At 36.7% G+C, this 21,324-nt stretch overlaps 1 protein-coding gene across 1 annotated transcript in view; it reads right to left on the bottom strand.

The window, feature by feature from the left end:
• Positions 1 to 21,324, bottom strand: part of PTPRQ (protein tyrosine phosphatase receptor type Q) — a 253,498-nt gene that overhangs the window by 208,773 nt on the left and 23,401 nt on the right. Inside the window, 6 exon segments of the mRNA XM_049881583.1 lie at positions 3,091 to 3,372; positions 3,512 to 3,619; positions 4,180 to 4,359; positions 4,464 to 4,625; positions 6,024 to 6,204; positions 16,079 to 16,251. Coding sequence (XP_049737540.1) covers positions 3,091 to 3,372; positions 3,512 to 3,619; positions 4,180 to 4,359; positions 4,464 to 4,625; positions 6,024 to 6,204; positions 16,079 to 16,251 — 1,086 coding nt within the window.

Here is a 21,324-nt window from a genome sequence, read left to right as displayed (position 1 = left end):
GTCCAGCGTCAAGATGATCCAGTTATACTCACCCATATGGGTGAGGCCTGGTATATGTTGTTTTCCCTGTCCCTTCATTTGTTTTAGCTAACTCAGGTGTCTATTAAGCCCTGAAATGTGGAACAGGAGCCCTTGAGTCAAGTCCTGACTTCATTTCTTGTCTATTATGACTTATTTGTCACTTTGCTCAAATAGTCCTAGGTATCCTAATCTCCCACCACTCGTCTGTGAGTTTGTCCTATTGTGGTGACTTTTGTGTTCCTGTGATGCTAGGAGCTATGTCACAGACTTTCATATACCCACAGGGTTACCCATATTGGACAGGTTTCAGCAGAGTTTCCAGACTAAGGCCGAATCAGAAGAAAGGCCTGGCGATCTATTTTTAAAAATTAGCCAATGAAAACTTTATGGATCACAACAGAACACTGTTCGACTTGCTTGCTTTGGACATTTCATTGGGAGGGATCAATCACTACAGGAAGACACAGTGTTTGGTGAAACAGAAGGTCTTGACACCAGCAAGAGAGACCCTCAGTGAGGTGGCACAGTAGTCTTAATGATGGACTTGAACATGCCAACCATCTTGAGGATGATGCAGGACTGGGCAACATTTTGTTCTGTTGCACTTGGGTAACCATGAGTCGGAATCAACTTGACAGCAGCTATCTACGTCCTATGTGTAAGATGAAGATTTCTGTTTTCTAAGATATCTTCTAAAACTAAAATCCTGATTTTTAAATTACATCTCAAGTTAAATTCTTCTATTCATTTAAAGTTTCTTATCCCTGCCTTAGAATCAAGCTCAGATAACAAAATAGAAATTAAATTTACTTTTTCAATACTAAGTAAAAGATTACACAAATGCAATCATTAGCTAACAAAAAAGATGCTTTATAAGTCATCATTAAGATAATGTGCTCTTCATGCTGTGGCCAGTTAAGAAGTGAAATCTTTGAGAAGTATTGATAAATACAGTGATTGTTTAATATCACAACAGGATCTTTGAAAGTTGTTACTTTCCTTCCTCATGCTGTGCAAAGCTCACCAAAAAATCACTACAATAGATAATGAACACAAAGATTCTAGATATATTTTATAATTTATGAATTAGAAATATAAATTATGAATATAAATGAAATATAATACATACACAATGCATACTTCCAAAAATAGTATGTACTACGAAAAGGAAATGAGCTTCAGAGTCAGATAAAGTTGGGTTACAGTCCTAGCCTCATCACATACCAGCTGGGTTACCTTGAGCAATTAAACACTCCCCAATTAATATAAACTTTAGGAGGACAGGAAATTTGTTTTCCTCTACACTGCTGTATATCCCATAGGGCCAGGCATATTGTAAACATTTGTTAACTATAAAAAAAAAAAAAAAAAATTTTTTTTTTTTTTTTTTATTTGTTGGAAGGATGAACCTCTCAGAGCCTTGGGTTTTTTTTTTTTCATTAAAGACAATGGAGATTATAACACCTTAATGCTTTCTTTAATCTGAGAACTAAATAAGGCAGTTCGTAAAAAGGCCATTAGCAGAGCCCATGGAACTTAGAATGTACTCGAAATCATACTTGTGTCTTTTCTTACCAAACCAAACCCACTGTTGTTAATTCCAACTCACAGTAACGCTATAGGACAGAGTAGAACTGCCCCAGAAGCCTCCCAAGGCTGTAAATCTTTACAGAAGCAGAATGCCACATCTTTCTTCCAATCAGCGGTCTGGTGGGTTCGAACTACAGACCTTTTCGTTAGCAGCTGAGCAGTTTAACCACTGCACCACCAGAGATGTTTCTTTTCTTACAATGGTATAAAATAAAACTACATCAGGTAAAGAGTAAATACTTTTTCTCAAAAATATTTAAGTATAGTATCTATAAAAGCAATGAAACAAGCCAACGTACAGTTTAACATCAATTAAGTTTCACTTTCAGAGAAAACCCTTAATGATATAAAATGCTCATTATATATCTTCTTATTTCTGCAATTAAGAGTATAGGGACAATTCTGTGGCATCTCATTGTATGAATTTCTATGACCAGTCTCCAGAAGACAATCCAAAGGTAAATACAGTATCTAAACCATAGAAACTTCCTGATATTTGACCATTTATAACCTAAGAAGTCTCAGTTTCATATGGTTCAGTCAACAGTTAGTCAATAAATATTCATTCTTCTTAGAGAAGGGATAAAAAAACAACTAAATTTAGTTCTTAATTCCCAGCATTCATTACAGAATTGGCCTAATGGTTATGCCTCCAATATAGGGTTTAAAACATAATATAAACAATAAACTAAGTTCATCGAGCACCTGTCTTGTCTATTTGCCTTGCTTGTCTTGCCTTGCCTATTTGCTCCAGCATCACTGAAACTGAAACATGAGTCATTCATTGTTTCCTCTAGATGGGATATCCCTTCTCCCCTTGACCCCACAACTTGTATGGTATCCTCCAGCCCACTCTACCCTCCTCATTAAAATCTACCTCGAGTGCTACTTCCTCCATGAGGCTTTTCCAGGGATTCCCTTCTCTGTGTTCCCACTGTGCTCCCCTAACTATATATAAACCCCATTAGAGTATAAGAATCTATTCTTAAGACTGTGTCTCTCTTTAATCTGATTTGAAAGCAAGTAGTTTTTAACCCAAAATTTATAGGTACATTAAAGGAAACTTTGGTTTCTTAAGGCCTTTCATTTGAAAAATTCACTGATTTTTATTTTAGATTTCCTTTATATATAAATAAGACTGTAAATATTTCCAGAGCAAGACTTTTCCACATTTTTAACAGAAATAGCAAATGAATTTCTAGATTTTACATAGTGGAATAATCTTTTTTTATTATGCAAAATATGAACAATATGGTAATTGTCAGCTATGTTTACTACATTACTGTTGTTGTTAGGTGCCATCAAGTCAATTCTGACCCATAGCTACACTATAGGACAGAGTAGAACTGCCCCACAGGGTTTCCAAGGAGCAGCTGGTGGATTTGAACTGTTGACCTTTTGGTTAGCCGCCAAACTCTTAACCACTATGCCACCAGGGCACCACTACATTACTACATATCATTAAACAAACAAACTTACCAGTCTCAGAAGTCCTTACAGAGAGTAAAGAAGATAACTGATTGCCGTGACCAAATCTAGTATACGACCTTACAGAAATGTTATAGAGGGTGTAGGGTTTTAACTCCATTAAAATTACGTTTGTAGTTGAAGTGTTCTTTATAAATAAAGTATCTGTATTTTCATAGAGTACTTCATAAGCAAGAACAATCCCATTGGGTTTCTCAGGTGGTGACCACTTCAACTGAATTTCACTTGCAGTAACATCAATTATTTCAACATCTTGAGGTGGTGATTCTGGTTCTAGTGGAAGAAAACAAAATTTTAAATACGTATATTTGATCATACTTGTTTCAGACACTGAAGGTACCATGAGGTAGATGGCAGTAAGCAATCAACATTACTTGCTTCTTTTTATTAAAACTGCACTTGATATTCTTACCATCTTCTGGAGTTGTCACAAAGATGTCATTTTCTTCAGACAAAGAACTTTCTCCTACATGGGTTGAAGCAGCCACTCTCATTTTGTATTTTGTGTATTTCTTTAACCCTAGAAGGAAAACAGGCAATTTGTTTAAAATCCTTGAAATAACATTCTTAGATTAGTGCCATTTAAAATCAGGTTACTGAAAATAATTTATTTAATCCAGTCTTCCCAAATTCCTTGGGGTTTTAAGGCCTTTCCATGTTGATGAGGTTTTAGTTCTCTCCTAAAAGATTAAGGCAATATTCTAAAACTGAAAAATAATATTTGGCACACTATAGGGTAGAGTTGACTTGATACAAACACCATGTCAGCTTAATTACTTCAGTTGATTTTTTTACATCCATTCATTCGGGTCTTCAATATTGATGAACCAGGCATAAGACTTTCTAGGTTAAGTACATTCCTATGAAAATTGTGGTGCTTTTAATTTCTTTTTGGGTAAACATAGTTAAAGGAAAACAAATTTAATCAAGTTATTTCTTCAGATATTTGTCAAGATATCCATGGCAGCACTGCACAACAAAATCTGAAATGACATAGCACATTTTCTGCAGTGTTAAGGCAATAGGGAGGTGCATATTTGTCATCGGAACAGAAATGTTAAGGACAAAACTTTGTTCTACCTGTTATGAGAAAGCTGTTATCTATAGTAGTCATCTGGAATGCTCTGTTTGTATCCAGTTCCATTGCATAAATTGTATAATGAGTTATTTTTCCATTGGGATATTCTGGAGGATCCCAATATAATAAAATAGATGAAGAACTAATATTTTTATAGTTTATAATTTGGATGGAGCTTGGCACTTGAAAAGAAGAATGAACAATTAATATGAATGAAAAGAAAAAGTATTACAATGGGCACAAGTAATATTTGCAGGTAATTATTTGAAAGGAAACACATTCTTACCTTGTTCACGTGTCCTAACATTGAGAACCGTTGGTGGTCCTTCTCCCATGATGGTGAAAGCAGATACACTAATCATGTGCTCAGTGAAAGGTACAAGTCTCCTGATAACGTAAGACAGCTGTTCAGCAGCAATGTCAGTGATGTACTGATTCCGCATAGTAACTATTTGAAATCAGGGGGAAAAAAAGGTGTTTGACTTCACTTTCAAAATTATTTTTGCTCACACAGTGAAATCTTAAGTTGTACATTATTCATTAATCTCTCCGTGCACTCCTTTATATGAAAGATATATTCATCATTTTAAAAATATAAAAAGCATTTATATACAGAAACCATACTATTACAATGTATTGTCAATATGACCCACACACACAACAATAACTATAAACATTTTGTACTCATAACATAGTTTTGCTAGTTCTAAACACTATTCTGGGAGGCAAGAACATTTTTTTGATAAAAAAATACCTTTCTAAAGGATACCAGCTAGAAATTATTTCTGAAAAGACAATGTATCTAATATCAAACTGATATATTACAAATCAGTACTAGGTTAAATATGAGAGCTACAAGAATAAGACTTTCATTTGGACTCAAAATTCAGCACGCCTAAACCCAGTAATACTTAAAAGCAAGCTTGCTTGCATAAAAGACACGCTTGAACCAGGATTTCAAGAAATGCTAGACTTTTTACTTTATTTGGAACTTATACTTCTGAAAATATTTATTAGCAATTTAGGCCAAATATGAAGTATTCAAGGAGACATCTGTATCAGGAATCCTGGACCTCTTGGTTTTTAGTGTTGTTCTCAGTCTTCTTTGCACAAGACAAAATGGTCAAAAAATGAAATAAACATATTTTAAATGTAATGTAATTTTTTCAACCAATTTTACCATAAATGGGATACCACTTTTATTCTGGTATGTGGCAAATACCAAATCAGAGAAAAGGCAATGAAATAAGTTATTCTGCTCACTCAACATTGCACAAAAAACAGAGATAGCATCAGTGTTGTCTAACAAAGTATTTTTAATTGGCTATATATGACCATTCCCCTTTTAGAAACAATAAGATCCATTGACCCTGAAGAGCAAGTGTGTATGCTAATGACATCACCACATCAACTGGGTCACCTACACCTGTTTATCACCCCACACGCTAGAGTTGTAACTTTCTGACCTATTTACCTTTAGTGACATTTGAAAACCTATTAGTCAAAAGCTGCACAGAGCACGAGGCCTGTAAATGATTTGAAGATATGTTAATCCCTTCTCATCACACCTGCTTTGGCAACTGTAATAACTGATTGTCTATGCAGCTTGGCCAGGGACTCTAGGGTGCTACTTTTTCTAGGGAGAAGGTCAAACGGGTTAGGAGGGGCCAGCCCCTGACTGTGTGGCATTCCCATTTGCTGCTCGAAGTTATTCAACAGTTAAAAAAATCTGACTCCAGCCCATGGACCATTAATAATTTGGTTGAACTCTAAGCTAAAGTTCATATATGTGCTAGCAGTACTGGTGGCATAGAGACACTTTATAGAAAATAAAAATTTTACCTACCAGCTGTTGAACGCTGGTCTTCGGCTCTATTCCTTGCAGGAAAGTTATTATATGGAAGGTTGTTATACACAAGTGTAGCCAATGAGTGCAGGTCAGAAGACATCTCTGCCGAACCTTCTAATAATCCTGTCATTGGTTCTACTATGTTCACAGTTCCTGCAACCATGGGGTCATTTACATACTGTAATTAAAAATAGACATTTACAAATACTGCTTGTGACAGTTACACTTAATAGTAGTCTGACTTAAGCATTATTAGTTTAAAAAAAAAAAACTAGTGACTTTGAAAACATGCTTTCTAAAGATAATATTATTTCCATTATCGTTGTTTACATTCCAAGACTGCATTCTCAAGCTACTGACTTCCTGCATCCTTATAACACATTGTGATGAGTCCTGTATCTCAAAAGACCAATACTGTATTTTGGGAAGAAGCAGATTTATTTGTTTGTGACTTGAACTAGATTCTAACTGGTAAAATCAGACATCCTTGTACAAAGCCTTCTGGACTAAAATAGCTTACCTTCTCACCCCTGAAAAGGTAAGAGTTCTTAAGGTGTTTTACAAACCTTTGTACCTTTGTACCCCATTTGCATTCCAGGTGTGAGAAGCCAAGTGTGCCTATTTGATGCACATCAATGATAGTAGTTCTTCTGAATTGAGTCAAGTTTCACACATGATCAAAACTGCATGGTAATAGTTTTTCAAACAGGATTCACGGCAGACCTATCCAAGGATCTAGACCTAAGGAATATTTTAACCATGATTGTTCTTAGATCCAATAATGTATCTCATACATGTCAAGTTCAAAAGAAGTGGCAGCTATACTCTGTCCTATAGGGTCACTATGAATCAACTGAAGGGCAGTAGGTTTGGTTTCAGGCAGTTTAACCATCAACAAAGGTAGATCGTTTAAATAGTAACTTGTCCAACAGATAAAAGAATGGAGAAGGTTCGAGAAACTATCCAGTCCTCCCAATGATATTTAAAATTATCTAAACGTTGGAAAGCCTTTAGCCAGATATTTTGTGTAGTATGTGGACTGTGGAAATAAGACTAAAATTAATCAAAAACAATTTGACTTAAGAGTGTGGACATTGTTTGGATTCTGATTAGAAAAACCTACCAAGGTAGGCCTTGGAGATAATCAGGGAAATTTGAGTATAGGTATAGGTATAGGTGCTACCCTGGTAGCACAGTGGTTAAGAGCTTGGTTGCTAACCAAAAGGTTGGCAATTTGAATCTACCAGGGGCTCTTTGGAAACCTTATGAGGCAGTTGTACTGTGTCCTATGGGGTCCCTATGAGTCGGAATCAACTCAATGGCAACAGGTTTGGTTTTTGGGGGGTTTTACATGTGTTTGAGTCTTTACACCTAGGGCCAAAAACAGGTTTTCTATTTCTTTCTAATATCAAAGCCCTTAGTTTTTTCACGAAAAATAGTAAATGCTCAGGGAAACAATAAATTCTAGGGCAGTTCATGTAGTTCAGAGGCTTGGTTGTGCACCTGCTAACCACAAAGGTCAGCAGTTCGAATCCACCACATGCTCCTTAGAAACCCTGTGAGGCAGTTCTACTCTGTCCTATGGGATTGCTGTGAATCAATTGGAGGGCAACAAGTTTGGTTTCAAGTTTAACAATCAAAAAAGGTACATCATTTCAATATTAACTTTTCTGAGAGATAAAAGAAAGAAGATTCAAGAAACTATCCAGTCCACCCAATGATATTTACATAACAAAATTATCTAAATCTTGGAAAGCCTTTAGCCAGAAAAGTGTTGTGGTGAAAAGCAGGAAGACATCTATAAGATCTACTCTAGTAGCCTTCGTGATTAAAAAATAAATAAATAAATCTCTGGATAAGGAATCCTATGTCTATGTCGGACAAGTTAAAGGTCTTCCATCTTCCAACAACCACTTCGGCCTCCACAGGGAAATCAGGGGGCATGAATCACAAACACATAACTCAGAGATGCTCTGGTATTCCAGTCAATATTTTATGCCTGTACAACACAGCTGTTTCCACTATCAATCAGTCACCCTTTGAGGATCTACTGTGTACAAACCCTACTGAAGGTAGAATGAGGTAGTACAAAGAATTTCCCCATGAACTATGATTTTTGCATTAAATCTCTCCACATTTTCTACCCCATGTTAGATAAATTATTGAGAAGCCATAGCATTCCATCAATTAACTTAGTTACACATCACTGTTGACAAACTGTCATTTCAACCTAAAATTGACCTGAATACTTTCGAGTCTCCAAATTTCTCACAAATTCTGGTATTCACTGGAAAGACCCTTCATAACAAGATAGTGATTCCAACTTTTATTTCATAGCAATCCAGAATGTAACTATTACCAAGTGTGCCATGATGTGACTAGTCTCATGCTTTACTTCTTTATAAATGGCATTAGATGATATTAGATATTTCAAAGGACTAAAAATAAATAATTTTAGAAGCAAAAATGTTAAGAAAGAGAAGTTAACAGAGTACTGGGAAGGAGCAGAAAGAAGCAGTAGTGGAAATGGAGGAAATAGAAGGAGAAAAAAAGGTCCATTATAAGTTCTAAAAGTTTTGGACTCATTCACTATGTCCAGAGTGCCCACCATCATCACTACTGACACTCTAGAATGGATAATTTTCTGTTGTATGGGGCTATTCTGGATATTGTAGGATGTTTAGCAGCACCTCTGTTCCCTACCCACCAGAAACTAGTAGCATCCCTCCAGTCCTGACAACTAGAAATGTCTCTTAAAAAAATAAATAAAACCCAACCTGTTGCCATCGAGTCGATTCTGACTCATAGCGACCCTATAGGATAGAGTAAAACTGCACCATAAAGTTCCCAAAGAGCAGCTGGTGGATTCAGACTGCTGACCTTTTGGCTAGCATTCGAACTCTTAACCACTGTACCACCAGGACTCCAGAAATGTCTCCAGAGATTGCCAAATGTCTCCTGGGGGCAAAATCTTTACCAACTGAGAACCATTAGGGAATGTCACAATTCATCAACATGAAAGACTTCTTTCTCATATGCTACCCAGGAATCCTTGGAATTTAGAAGTGAAAGAATTAGAAGTTTGTAGAGGTGTATTCTTAACACACCTGAATAAACTTGATTTTACATGTAATAATCTTCATTATATCTAATATGATTTTACTTTTTTTTTTAAAGAATTTATCAATTTAGACTCACTAAAAGTCTATGGAGTTAAATTAATGAAAAGTTTGACTTATTTCTGAGAAACACTCTATATTTTATTATAAAGTATTACGTAGTTAAGGCTAACTGTTATCAAGTAGTGATAAAAACAAACACAGTTACTATGTGGTTGGAAACCTCTTAACGGATACTGTCTCATTCTACACATCATTTGGGTGACAAATCCTTACGGTGTGATTCTGTTTATGTTTTGTATGCTCAACAAAGCATATCCCAATGCATTCCCAAACTACTCTCAGGTCCTGTTCTCAGCCTAACTCCACAGCAATTAGCCAAGCACTTAGCTGGCTTACTTCTCAAGTTTGCCAATGACAAATACTGACATATCTGAGATATATGTTAGATGAAAAGATGTATCTGTAAGAATATCAGATGTTTGTGATACTAGACAGCAAGATGGAGTGTGTTAGGGAAAAATGCCCCACGTTCTTAACAGAAGAACAAACAAGTACAGGGAAATATCTGAGTGTTAGCAGTTCATTACAGAGATGACTTTAGGGCTTTTCGGACTTTAGTCTCAGTAGAATGAGGTTCCCAAAGAAATTAATTTTTATTCTTTGACTGCATGGATAAAAGTAGAAATTCACACCAAGGGAGAAAATAATTCTGCTTAATTTGGCTCTGGTCAAACTATGTATGGAATACGTTGTTTAGCTGAGTAAGAGGATCATGGCCAAACTGGAAAATACACACAGGACAGCAATCAGTAATATAAAGGACCTGGGAACCATGACTGATGTGAAATTGAGGATGTTAAGCCTTAGGGAAACCTGGGCTACTGTCATCAAATGATAAATAGAAGTTAAATAGTTGTGTATTATAACTGCAAGTACTAACATTTTAAGCTATCATGTGTCAGATACAGTGCTAAACACTGTATTATCCATATTATCTCATTTCATTACAGCCCAAAGGGATAGATACTATCAGCTCCATTTTACAGTAAAGATAGGCAAATCAACTGTTCAGTTCACAAAACTAGTGATAGCAGGAGTAGAATTGCAACATATTTTTTCTGGTTCCAAATCCCACATTGCTAGCTACTATAATCTACTGTATGGGTCTCTAGGGGAGAGAAGGGACAAACATAAAATTTAGAGGACAAATATTGCAATTCAGTAGAGTTAAAGGACAGGGTAGTTTCCTTACTCATCTTTGTATTTTCTACGCCTAACAGAATGCCTGGAATGTCACAGTTACTTAATAAATATATGCTCATGTGACCATAAAGAAGAATGTTTTAAAATTTATAAAATATGAGCTGTTTTTGTGATAGTGGATATCCCATTATTGGATATGGCTAAATATTTTAGCACAGGCTCATATTCCAACTGTTTATTAGGAATGTTATAAATGAGATGCATGTACAAATTAGGAAGTTCAAATAAAAATCTTCAATTCTGAGATTCAATGTTCTGATATCTTTTTAAAATATTTGTTTGAATATTAAAAGTACATATTTTATCTTGTCTATATAGTCCCTGTTTATCAAGGAACAATAGATATAGATAAAACAGAAAGGCCTATCAGAAATTTTATAGTCTAGTGAAATAATTATTAAAGTTTATAAGAATATATATCTTTTAGAGTAAGTTTTCATAATTTGAATCTATTCACTTATTTAGTTAACACTCTTACCACTACTGATGGGATTAATTTATAGACATATTTATTCAGTATTTTATTTTACTCTTACACAAGCACCAAGGAACGAAATTTTTCTCTAAAAAGAGATAAATTTTATAGGAAATAATCTAAAGCTAAGGTCAGATGACAGAGGATCAATAATGAAAGGAATTTTGACTGTAAATTGTAGATAATGTAAACCCATAACCCGTTGCCATCAAGTCAGTTCCTACTCATAGTGACCCTATAGGACAGAGTAGAATTGCCCTATAGGATTTCCAAGGAGAGGATAGTGGATTCGAACTGCTGACCTTTTGGTTAGCATCCAAGCTCTTAACCACCATGCCACCAAGGCTTCGTAGATAATGAAGGGCCATTGAAAAAAATTTCAATACAGTAGTGATCAGATCAAGCATAATATAGGATGATTATATTTTAATATATAAATAAATAAATAATTTTTATTTATTTTTTTGTATTTTAATATTCTTAAGTTTCATCATCATCATAAATATATGCACACGGCTACAAAACAAAAAAGAAAGATAAAGGATTTACCATGAATATAACATTCCCTATGCAAATTTCCCTTGCTCCTAATTTTACTCCCCAAAGCAATACTTCTGGGTTTACCACTTATGGTGTTTACTTCTAAATCACTAAATAATATACTCACACTGCTTTGTTTTGACCCACTCATTTTATGCAGTATCTACTGGCTTTCTGCTATGATAGTGGGCATTAGATTACTTACACAGATACATACACACCTTACCCCATCTATTTTCAATTTATGTTAGGCTACTTTTATAATTAAATGATAAACTTAGAAGAATTATTCTTATACATGGGTGAAATATGAAATAGTATACTGGGAAAGAGTGGTGAGCAGCCACTAAGGTGGTCTTCCATTATCACCTGGTGTTCACACTTTTATGTAATCCCCTCTCCTTGATGTGAGAGAACCTGTGACTTGCTTCTAGTCAACAGAAAAAGGCAAAGGCGATGGGATGTTACTCCCGTGGTACATTACATTCTATAGACTAGAGCTTTCCTTACCTACTTGTTGAAGTAATGGCCATACTGGGAAAGCCCATGTGGGAAGAAACTGTGGGAAGCCTAGAGGAACAGGAGGTTCCAACAGCCAGCAGAAACCAGGGCCCTTGTTCTCCAGCCACAAGGAAATGAATTCTGCCACAAACTTGGGTGAGTCTGAAAGTGATTCTTCCAGTCAAGACTCCACATAAGCACAGAGTTCACCTGGAACCTGGATTGCAGCCTTATGAGACTCTAAAGAGACAGCCCATCTAAGATGGGCCCCTGGCACACAGAAACTGTGAGATAATAAATGTGGGCCATTTTAAGTGCCAAGTTTGTGGCGATTTGTTGCACAGCAATAGAAAACCAATTCTCTGAAATAACAACACTAGTCCAGGCAAGAGATTATGCAACCCTGAGCTTGGGCAGGGGTAGCAGCAATGGAATACAGGTGTATGTAGGTTGACTGTGTAGGTAGAAACCAACGTCATTAAGTGGCTATTGAGTGCTAAGTAGAATCAAGAGTCAGAAGTGACTCCAAGGTTTCCAAGCCACTGTTGGTTAGAGATTGACTTTTAGATTCAACCACACTCAGGTCAGAGATCTGCAGTATGCTCAGTCTAGGGGATTAGGAATGCTAAACCTGTTACTTGGTACCTAGGCTTCAAGTTTAGCCTCTCTTCAGGCTCTGTTCTTGATACACTGAAACTATTAATTGCCTGGACAGACCACCTTCTTGTATGCCCTGTAGGGACCTTCACAGGTCACCATCATTGTCCCAATATCTCTAATGTCTATTCATCATCCCAATTTCACTTTCTCCCTCCTGTCATGAACCAGGCCTTGGTATCTTAAGGAAGATTTTTGTTTTGTTTTGTTTTGTTTTGTTTTGTTTTTACGGGGCAACATGAATTTAGATGTGATAAGCCCTAGAAGAATCTTCCAGCAAATGTATGTTGTTGAGAATCCACAGTAACAGAGAGAAAGATGAGAATTGAAGGCAAATCAAGAGTCATGCAAACAGAAAGCAACAACTGAAACTGCGAGATCATAAGAGTATGGCAAAGTATTACAAAGTCATAGTGTCTGAAAGCAGAGAAAATAGGAAGGAATGAATAAAACAGCCCATTGTGCCAAAAGCTGGAATGAGAGGAGCAGAAGAATAGATTTGGGGGGATATAAAGAAGATGAGGATGGCTAAAAATATATAATCACTGTATTTGATGCTTGTGAAGTCACTGGTGACTTCTGACAACATTTCAAAGATTTAAAGAGTCTTTGAGATAGGGAGTGAAGGCTACTCTTTGAAAAGTTTAGGTGTGAATGGAAGGAGAAAAAATTTTATCCTAAAAGGTATGCCAAGGTCAAGGAAAGGGATAGGTGTTTTATATGTTATCTCATTTACTCCCCACCATATAAGATGGTGTCACGTATTGAACTGTGTCCCCCAAAAGTATGTATCAACTTGGTTAGGCCATGATTCCCAGTATTGTGTGGTTGTCCTCCATTATGTGATTGCAATTTTATGTTAAAGAGGATTCGGGTGGGATTGTAACACCCTTACCCAGGTCACATCACTTATCCAATATAAAGAGAGTTTCCCTAGGGTGTGGCCTGCACTATCTTTTATCTTATAAGAGATAAAAGGAAAGGGAAGCAAGCAGAGAGTTGGGGACCTCATACCATCAAGAAAGCCATGCTGGAAGCAGAGTGCATCCTTTGGACCCGGGGCTTCTATGCAGAGAAGCTCCTAGTTCAGGGGAAGAGTGATGGCAAGGACCTTCCTCCAGAGCTGACAGAGAAAACCTTCCCCTGGAGCTGACGTCCTGAATTTGGATTTCTAGCCTTCTAAACTGTGAGGAAATAAATTTCTCTTTGTTAAGCCATCCACTTGTGGTATTTCTGTTATAACAGTATTGGATCACTAAGACAGATGGATATGTAAGCTCCATTATAAAAATGAGAGGAGTCCCTGGGTGGTGCAAATGGTTAAGTGCCTAACTATTAGCCTAAAGGTTGGTGGTTTTAACCCACACAGAGGTACCTTGGAAGACAGGCCTGGCAATCTGGTGCTGTAAGGTTATAGCCTTGAACACCCTATATAGAGAGAAAAGAGTTCTACTCTGCACACATGGGGTCATCACAAATCGGAATCGATTTGACGGCAGATAACAACAATAATAATAAAAATGAGAGCACCAAATTTCTAAAAATTGACCTATCCGAGATCATTGAGCCAGAACATGGCAAAACCAGCCTCGAGGCCCAGGTTCATTTAGATTTTGAGCCTCTCCCATTTTCTGTTTCCCCACATCATCTTCCTGAAAGATGAACTCAAGGGGAAGCAGAAATATTAGAAATTAATCTGATCTAATGAAAAAAGATACCATTACAGAGATAAAGAGAAGTATAATGTCTCATTTTATTGAAAGAGGATAAAGAAACTTCAATGAGAGCTCACTAGGGCTAAAGGCCCAACACAATGATTGATAATCAGAACAGTTCAAAAATATTTAGCGTGACATTATAAGAGTTTTGTAGCCACTGGCTCATTAAATCCTCATTATCAACCCTTTGCTACTGTTAAATCCCCCATCTTACAAAAAAGGAAGCTGAGTTTCAGAGCGATCAGGCTAATTTTCCCAAGGTTATACAGTCAGTAGTGGTAAAATGGGGTTTAAACCCAAGCATTCTGTCTCCTGGGTCCACACTCTTAAAGGCCCTGCTATACAGCCTAGTAAGCGACCAAGTTGGGATTTAAATACAGATTTGTGTGGCTCCAAAGCTCATGCTCTTTCTACTATGTCACAAGTATTGCAGACCTCATAGACGGGTTGAATCTTAAGGAAGTGTTTCTAGAACCACTCGGCTTAAAGAGAGAAACAGGTGTGACTGGCCCTTCACTGGACATCATTAGCAGAACTGGAAGACATATCTCCAGTCCTAAAAAGGACAGCTTTCTAATTTAAGACCGCTTTTTTTTCAGCAGGAACAGAGGGTTAAGCCTTTACCTTTTGCGTGAATTGTCAACTAAAGTATCAAAGAAAGCATAACTCAACATCTTTTGTACAAACAAAAGAAGTTAACATAGGATTATAATTTAACCCAGGGCTGGAGATGGTGAACAATTTGAGGGGATAAATTCTGGGTAGCCAGCGTGCACTGAGCACATGGAAAGGCCAACTTGCAAGTGGTTGCCATAGAAAGAAGAAGACTGGTACTGGAAATACAGTGGACAGTCTATGTGGCAGGGAGGGAAGAATAAGAGCACAGCTAGAAACAGCAACATCTCTGAACCAAAACAGTGGAACCCAGTCAGCATCAGGTGGCATCTCCAAGGCTCAGTGATTGCTGCACTGTTCCTAGGTATGTTTATTCTTTCTGTGCCCCAGAGAGAAGACAATATCTGGATATGACTAGCCTAGAGGCTTAGAGGGCCCTCACGAGTGAATAGCTGGCTAGGTAAGGCCAATGATGACAGTGAAGAGAAATCAGTGCTGCCTGCATGTCCTGTCAGAAACAAAGGGAGGGAAAAAAATGAGACTTACAGGACAAATGGAAGCAAACACGTTGCCAAAGGATCCAGATTTTCTTATGTTAAATCTATGAAATGGCTTAAATCTCTTTTATTTAGTTAAATGATTTATTTAATCAAAGGTAGTCTTTTTTTAACGAGGCAGCTCTGAGAAATTTAGCTTCCCAAAACCAAATAGGACATAACCATTTATCAGTAACAGCTTCTAAAATCACTGTGCCTTTCATTAGCAACTGTTCCAAATTGCAAGCACAGCCTTGGAAGGAGTACTTAAATCATAGCAAGGTTTCCAAACAATTCATTAACTAAATTACCATAATAATATTCACTTATGGAGGTACTTTTAAACCAAAAACCAAACCCATTGCCCACAGAGTCTATTCCAACTCAGAGATACCTGCTTGATGGCTCAATTAACATTTTTCATATGCTAAAAAGAATAATAGCACTTAACTAATGATACATGTCTTAGAATGAAATACAATTTAGCATCACCCAAACTTACTTCACTTTGTACTTTGAAACTTGTCAAAGATTTTGTGTTTGAGTGCTGGCAAAGCTTCCAAGTTATCAATGCCAGAACCATGCAGAAAGGGCTCACTAAGATGTGAAATGAAAAGTGTAGTACCTCATCTACTCCTGTGAGCAAAGTATTTTCCAAAATTACTCCTGTTTCTGAAACCAGCACTTCCACTCGGTATTGGTTAATGATTCCATTTGGCTGTCGCGGTTTCTTCCAAGTAATTCTTATTTGTGTAGCTTCTACTTCTGCAAGTTGTAAATCAAATATTGCTCCTGGAACTAAAAAAAGAATAAGAGAGGAAGGTAAAATTTTAAAAATTCCCTAAATTCTTAGCTCATGATTTAAGATATGTAAAAAACTCTATTAAAAATAGATTAAAACAATTTCCTAATTTATTAAAAATTAATATGGTATAACATTGTTTCAATACAAAGACATTTAAAATGAATTTCTATGCATCTTTCTCAAAAACTCAAATAAAGAATAGTACAACCTGGAATAATATCTGCAAATTAAAATGTCACAGCATGGTTCCAAAGTTCTTGTTCAGAACAAATTAATTAATAAAAATAACTTCCCAGGGAAGCTGCCTATTTTTGGATGATTAATGCTCAGTTGAAACCATTAAAGCTTCATAAAAATTAGAGCATATCAAGCAAAAATTTTCCAGAAGACTTTGGAATGTAGTTGCTATATTCAATTAGACCATCTCCTAATTTATTAAATGAAATTATTTGAAGAGTTGATTGAACTTGTCTGCTGACTTTCAAATTAATCCTGTGAATCTCAAACTTCAGGTGTGCTCACTCTTTACAGCAGAAAAGAAAAACAAGGATAAACTAACAATCAGTTTAAAATAAAGCATTGAGTACTTAAAGCAAGTTCTAGTTATAAAGTCACCAAGACTGACTTCTAGAAAACCTCCCAGTGCCACAGGAATAATGGATCAAGAATAAACATTTCCTGGACTTTTGTCCACTTTTTTTTTTTTGGTAGTTAAATGTGTGATTATGATAGCCAATTTATCTCTCCAATCCTCAGTTTCTTCATCTATAAAATGGATACATCTGTCTACCACAATACAAAGTTAATGTGAGGAAAAAACAGTTCAGGAAAATTTACAAAATGTAGATTGAAGAAAGAGTAGAGAATGTGACATAAAAATATTGCCTCTTATGATCAAAGTGAGATAACATTAAATTTATTTCCCTAAATTGAGATGTTTGGCAGTGGTATAGTATTAGCAAATTTCAGTTAAAAGATAAAGACACTAGAGGTGTCTCTTAAGACAACAGAAAGAAATTGAAAATCAATGCCACAACTCCAACAAATATTATTTATAGTTAGTGAACGTAATTAAGCTTAAGTTAATCGTATAGTTACCATATAGTAAATTGTATGGAGTTTTCAGTGAATGGATAAATTTGTTTTTCTTTGTCTCCATAATGGTACCAGTAAATAAGTCTCCTAGATATTGTAACAGTACAAATAGTCATAAATTATTGTCGAATAGTTAAGGCCTAGATGAAGAAATCATTCTAGCCTGAGAGTGTAACCGAATTCTTCGAGTTATTTTCCTGTCCTACTAGCTGATCAAAATAAGGCGGAGGCCAATTGCAAGGGAAACAGAAAGTGGCAATTTATTTTCCGTGCAGACAAGTAGCAACGTGGAGCCTAGCAGCCAAGAGACCACACGCCCCCTGCCCAAGGGGATCAGGGACCTTTTATGTCCTCGAGTCCCCAGGGGGCAGGGATTGGCACCTGAAACCCTATACCCTGAGCCTTTCCATGCCCAAATTTGGAGATCCAGATGCTAAGTCATGCTGAGTCACTTTTCATAGGAAGTCCAAGTTGTGGGACTTCTCGCTTTACAAAGGGGCTTGGATGGTGCTGTGTACTGGAGAATATCTTCCCCTCTGGTGACGCTCAGGTCTGAAGTCAGTTAAGGACAACATTCTCCAGATCTGCACATGTGCCAAGATCCTGGCCTGTGCATGTGCAAAGATCTGGCACCAAATACAAACAGCAGTTAGAGACCATGGCTTGCAAGGACAGTGAACGAAGGGGGGCAGCCACAGCAGAGCGGGGTTTCGAGAGCACATTATTTGATTATTGCAATGCAGATTTCAGTATCTAGAATGGGCAAAACCTGTGCTCAAAACTAGGAGGTAAACAGAGCATGAACAGAACTATAATTTGCTAATTCTTTAAAATGATTTTCTAAAAACATTTCCATTTATCTCTATGTAAAAGGACAACTCTTTAGATTGATCTCCCTGCAGATGTCCTTTACTGAAAGAAAATACAGTTTGATCTTTGAAGGCAAGAGGGGGAGCTCCAGCCTAGGACCTCTGTCTCAGTCATCTAGTGCTGCTATAACAGAAATACCACAAGTGGAAGGCTTTAGCAAAGAGAAGTTAATTCTCTCACAGTCTAGAAGGCTAGAAGTTCAAATTCAGGGTGCCAGCTCCAGAGAAAGGCTTTCCCTCTCATTGTTGGGTCTGGGGGAAGGTCCTTCTCATCAATCTTCCCCTGGTCAAGGAGTTTCTCATCGCTGGGACCACAGGTCCAAAGGACGTGCTCTGCTCCTGGTGCTTCTTTCTTAGTAGTATGAGATCCCCATGTCATCTCTGCTAGCTTCTTTCTTTTATATCTCAAAAGAGAGTGGCTCAAAATGCAATCCAATCTTGTAGATTGAGTCCTGCCTCATTAATATAACTGCCGCTAATCCCATCTCATCAATTTCATAGAGATAGGATTTACAACACATAGGAAAATCACATTAGATGTCAGAATGGTAGACAATCACACAATACTGGGAATCATGACCTAGCCAAGTTGACAGATACTTTTGGGGGACACAATTCAATCCATGACAACGTAACAGTCACTGATTCATTCATTCATTCATCATTCAACAGATTGAGTACCTATCATAAGGTCACTCTTCTAAGTACAGATGATAGAGTAAGGAATAAGACAGATAAACCTTTTTGCATGAGTCATCTCTCATAAAGCTTCTTTTCATTAAAATGTCCCACCAGAGCTTATATTTCTAACATCATATTTAGCAATATACATTTTTCAAGGGAGGAGAAAAAAACTTTCCAATTAACTGTGTAGTATGAAAATAGCAATGCCATTGAAATAGTAAGCCTATTCCACCTTTCTTTTAAATTTTATTCAGGGGTCACTATGTAGACAAAGGAAACCCTGGTGGTGTAGACAAATGAAGCCCTGGTGGCACAGTGGTTAAGAGCTCGGCTGCTAACCAAAAGTTCAGCAGTTCAAATCCACCAGCCACTCCTTGGAAACCCTATGGGACAATTCTACTCTGTCCTACAGGATTGCTATGAGTCAAAATCAACTCAGTGGCAATGGGTTTGGTCTTGACAAAGGCTTAGTTGGTAATACAGAATATAAATCATAGAAGAGATCTGGCATTTTTCCATTTATTTTGACTGATATAGACTCTCAACTGAAGAAGACAATTTAATGACTACACTGATCACATTAATCAAGCAACTAAATACTGCTTTGGGTTTAAACACTGCCTATTGGAAATAAGTGAAATGGTCAGCTCAGTTTAATGTAACATATTAATGTAGTAGGATACCAAAAATCACCCAGTAAACCAGAAAAAATCTACTTTACTGTCTCTTATTTTGCTAGCCAAACCTGAAAGTAGTAGCAGACACTGTTACTTTATCTTAATTTGTAAGACTTTTTTTCAGTAAACAATTAATATTGCCCCATGACACGAATGCCTAAAATTACAAGTAAAGATTATTTCCCTAAAAACATACCCCAAACTTTTATAAGAATAATAACTGTAAACCTATCTTTTTTTTTTTCTATGAAAGAAGAAAAAGCTTAGGGGATAAAGGAAATGGAGTAGACCGCACTGTATCTTATCTTAGAAAGATACTTGATCTGGTTACAGCACAAATTCTTTCAGGGAAACCAGAAAAGTGTGGATTATATCAAACTCCTTTAATATTGATACAAAATTAACTAAAGAACATCAAACATACAGGGCAATTATTCATGGTTCAGCATCAATTCTGAAGGTGTTGTCCACAAGAATAAGAATCATTCTCAAGTCAATACATTTATAAATTTTACTAATAAATTATAAACAGAGTAGACACATAACCAAAAAAAAAATAAATAAATCCGAACAGTTTGACTTTTTCAAATGAAAAATTATTAGAAGAAATAAAATAGACACAAATGGCATTGGGATAAAGAAAATACATTAAGTAAATTTTGCCATTATCTAGCAAATTAAATCTCCATTAGAATTGCATTTTGAAAATATATATTAAAAACAAAAGCCCTTGATGGACCACAACTACCACAGCCTCCACTAGACTGAGTCCAGTACAATAGATGGTGCCCAGCTACCATCACCAACTGCTCTGACAGAGTTCACAATAGAGGGTCCCAGACAGAAAAAAAATTGGAGAAAAATGTAAAACAAAATTGTAACCCACAAAAAAAGACCAGACTTACTGGCCTGACAGAGACTGGAGAAACCCTGATAGTACAGCCCCCAGATACCCTTTTAGCTCAGTAATGAAGTCACTCTTGAGGTTCATCCTTTAGCCAAAGACTAAAAAAAAAAACCCAGTGCCATCGGACAGGCCCCTAAAACAAAATGAGACTACAGGGGCACACCAGCCCAGGTGCAAGGACTGGAAAGCAGGAAGGGACAGGAAAGCTGGTAATAGGGACCCCAAAGCTGAAAAAGGAGAGTGTTGACATGTCATGGGGTTGTTAACCAATATCACAAAACAATATGTGTACTAACTGTGTAATGAGAAGCTAGTTTGTTCTGTAAACCTTCATCTAAAGTACAATAAAAAAAGGAAATAAAATAAAAGCCCGTGATAATCCTGAAGAACACAAAGCTGGCAGCCTCTCAATTTTCCTACAAAGATCTTACTGTAGGAACACATGTAGGAACTAACCAGTTGAAATCACTGAGGACAAAAGTCTTCTCTTTCCTAGTCTATTTATGGGGGGGAGTAAATGTGGATTTCAATATGTGTTTGCTTTTAAGAAATCATATTGCTACCCTCCTTTTAAGGTGGTGACAGAAAAGTTTATTAGGGGACATTGAAGCAACATTTTTTAAACATTTTATTTTACTCCCATAGAAATATTAAAAAAATGCCATTTCCTATGTTAAATTTGGAGCCTTGGTGGCACAGTGGTTAAGAGTTCAGCTGTTAACCAAAAGGTCGGCAGCTTGAATCTACCAGCTGCTCCTTAGAAACCCTATGAGGCAGTTCTGCTCTGTCCTGTAGGGTAGCTAGGAGTCGGAATAGACTCGATGGCAATGGTAT

This window comes from Elephas maximus, chromosome 4 (assembly GCF_024166365.1).
Source record: "Elephas maximus indicus isolate mEleMax1 chromosome 4, mEleMax1 primary haplotype, whole genome shotgun sequence".
In the NCBI taxonomy this organism is placed as follows: domain Eukaryota; kingdom Metazoa; phylum Chordata; class Mammalia; order Proboscidea; family Elephantidae; genus Elephas; species Elephas maximus.
Note: the sequence above shows the minus strand (reverse complement) of the source record. Positions and strands in the feature narration are given on the sequence as shown.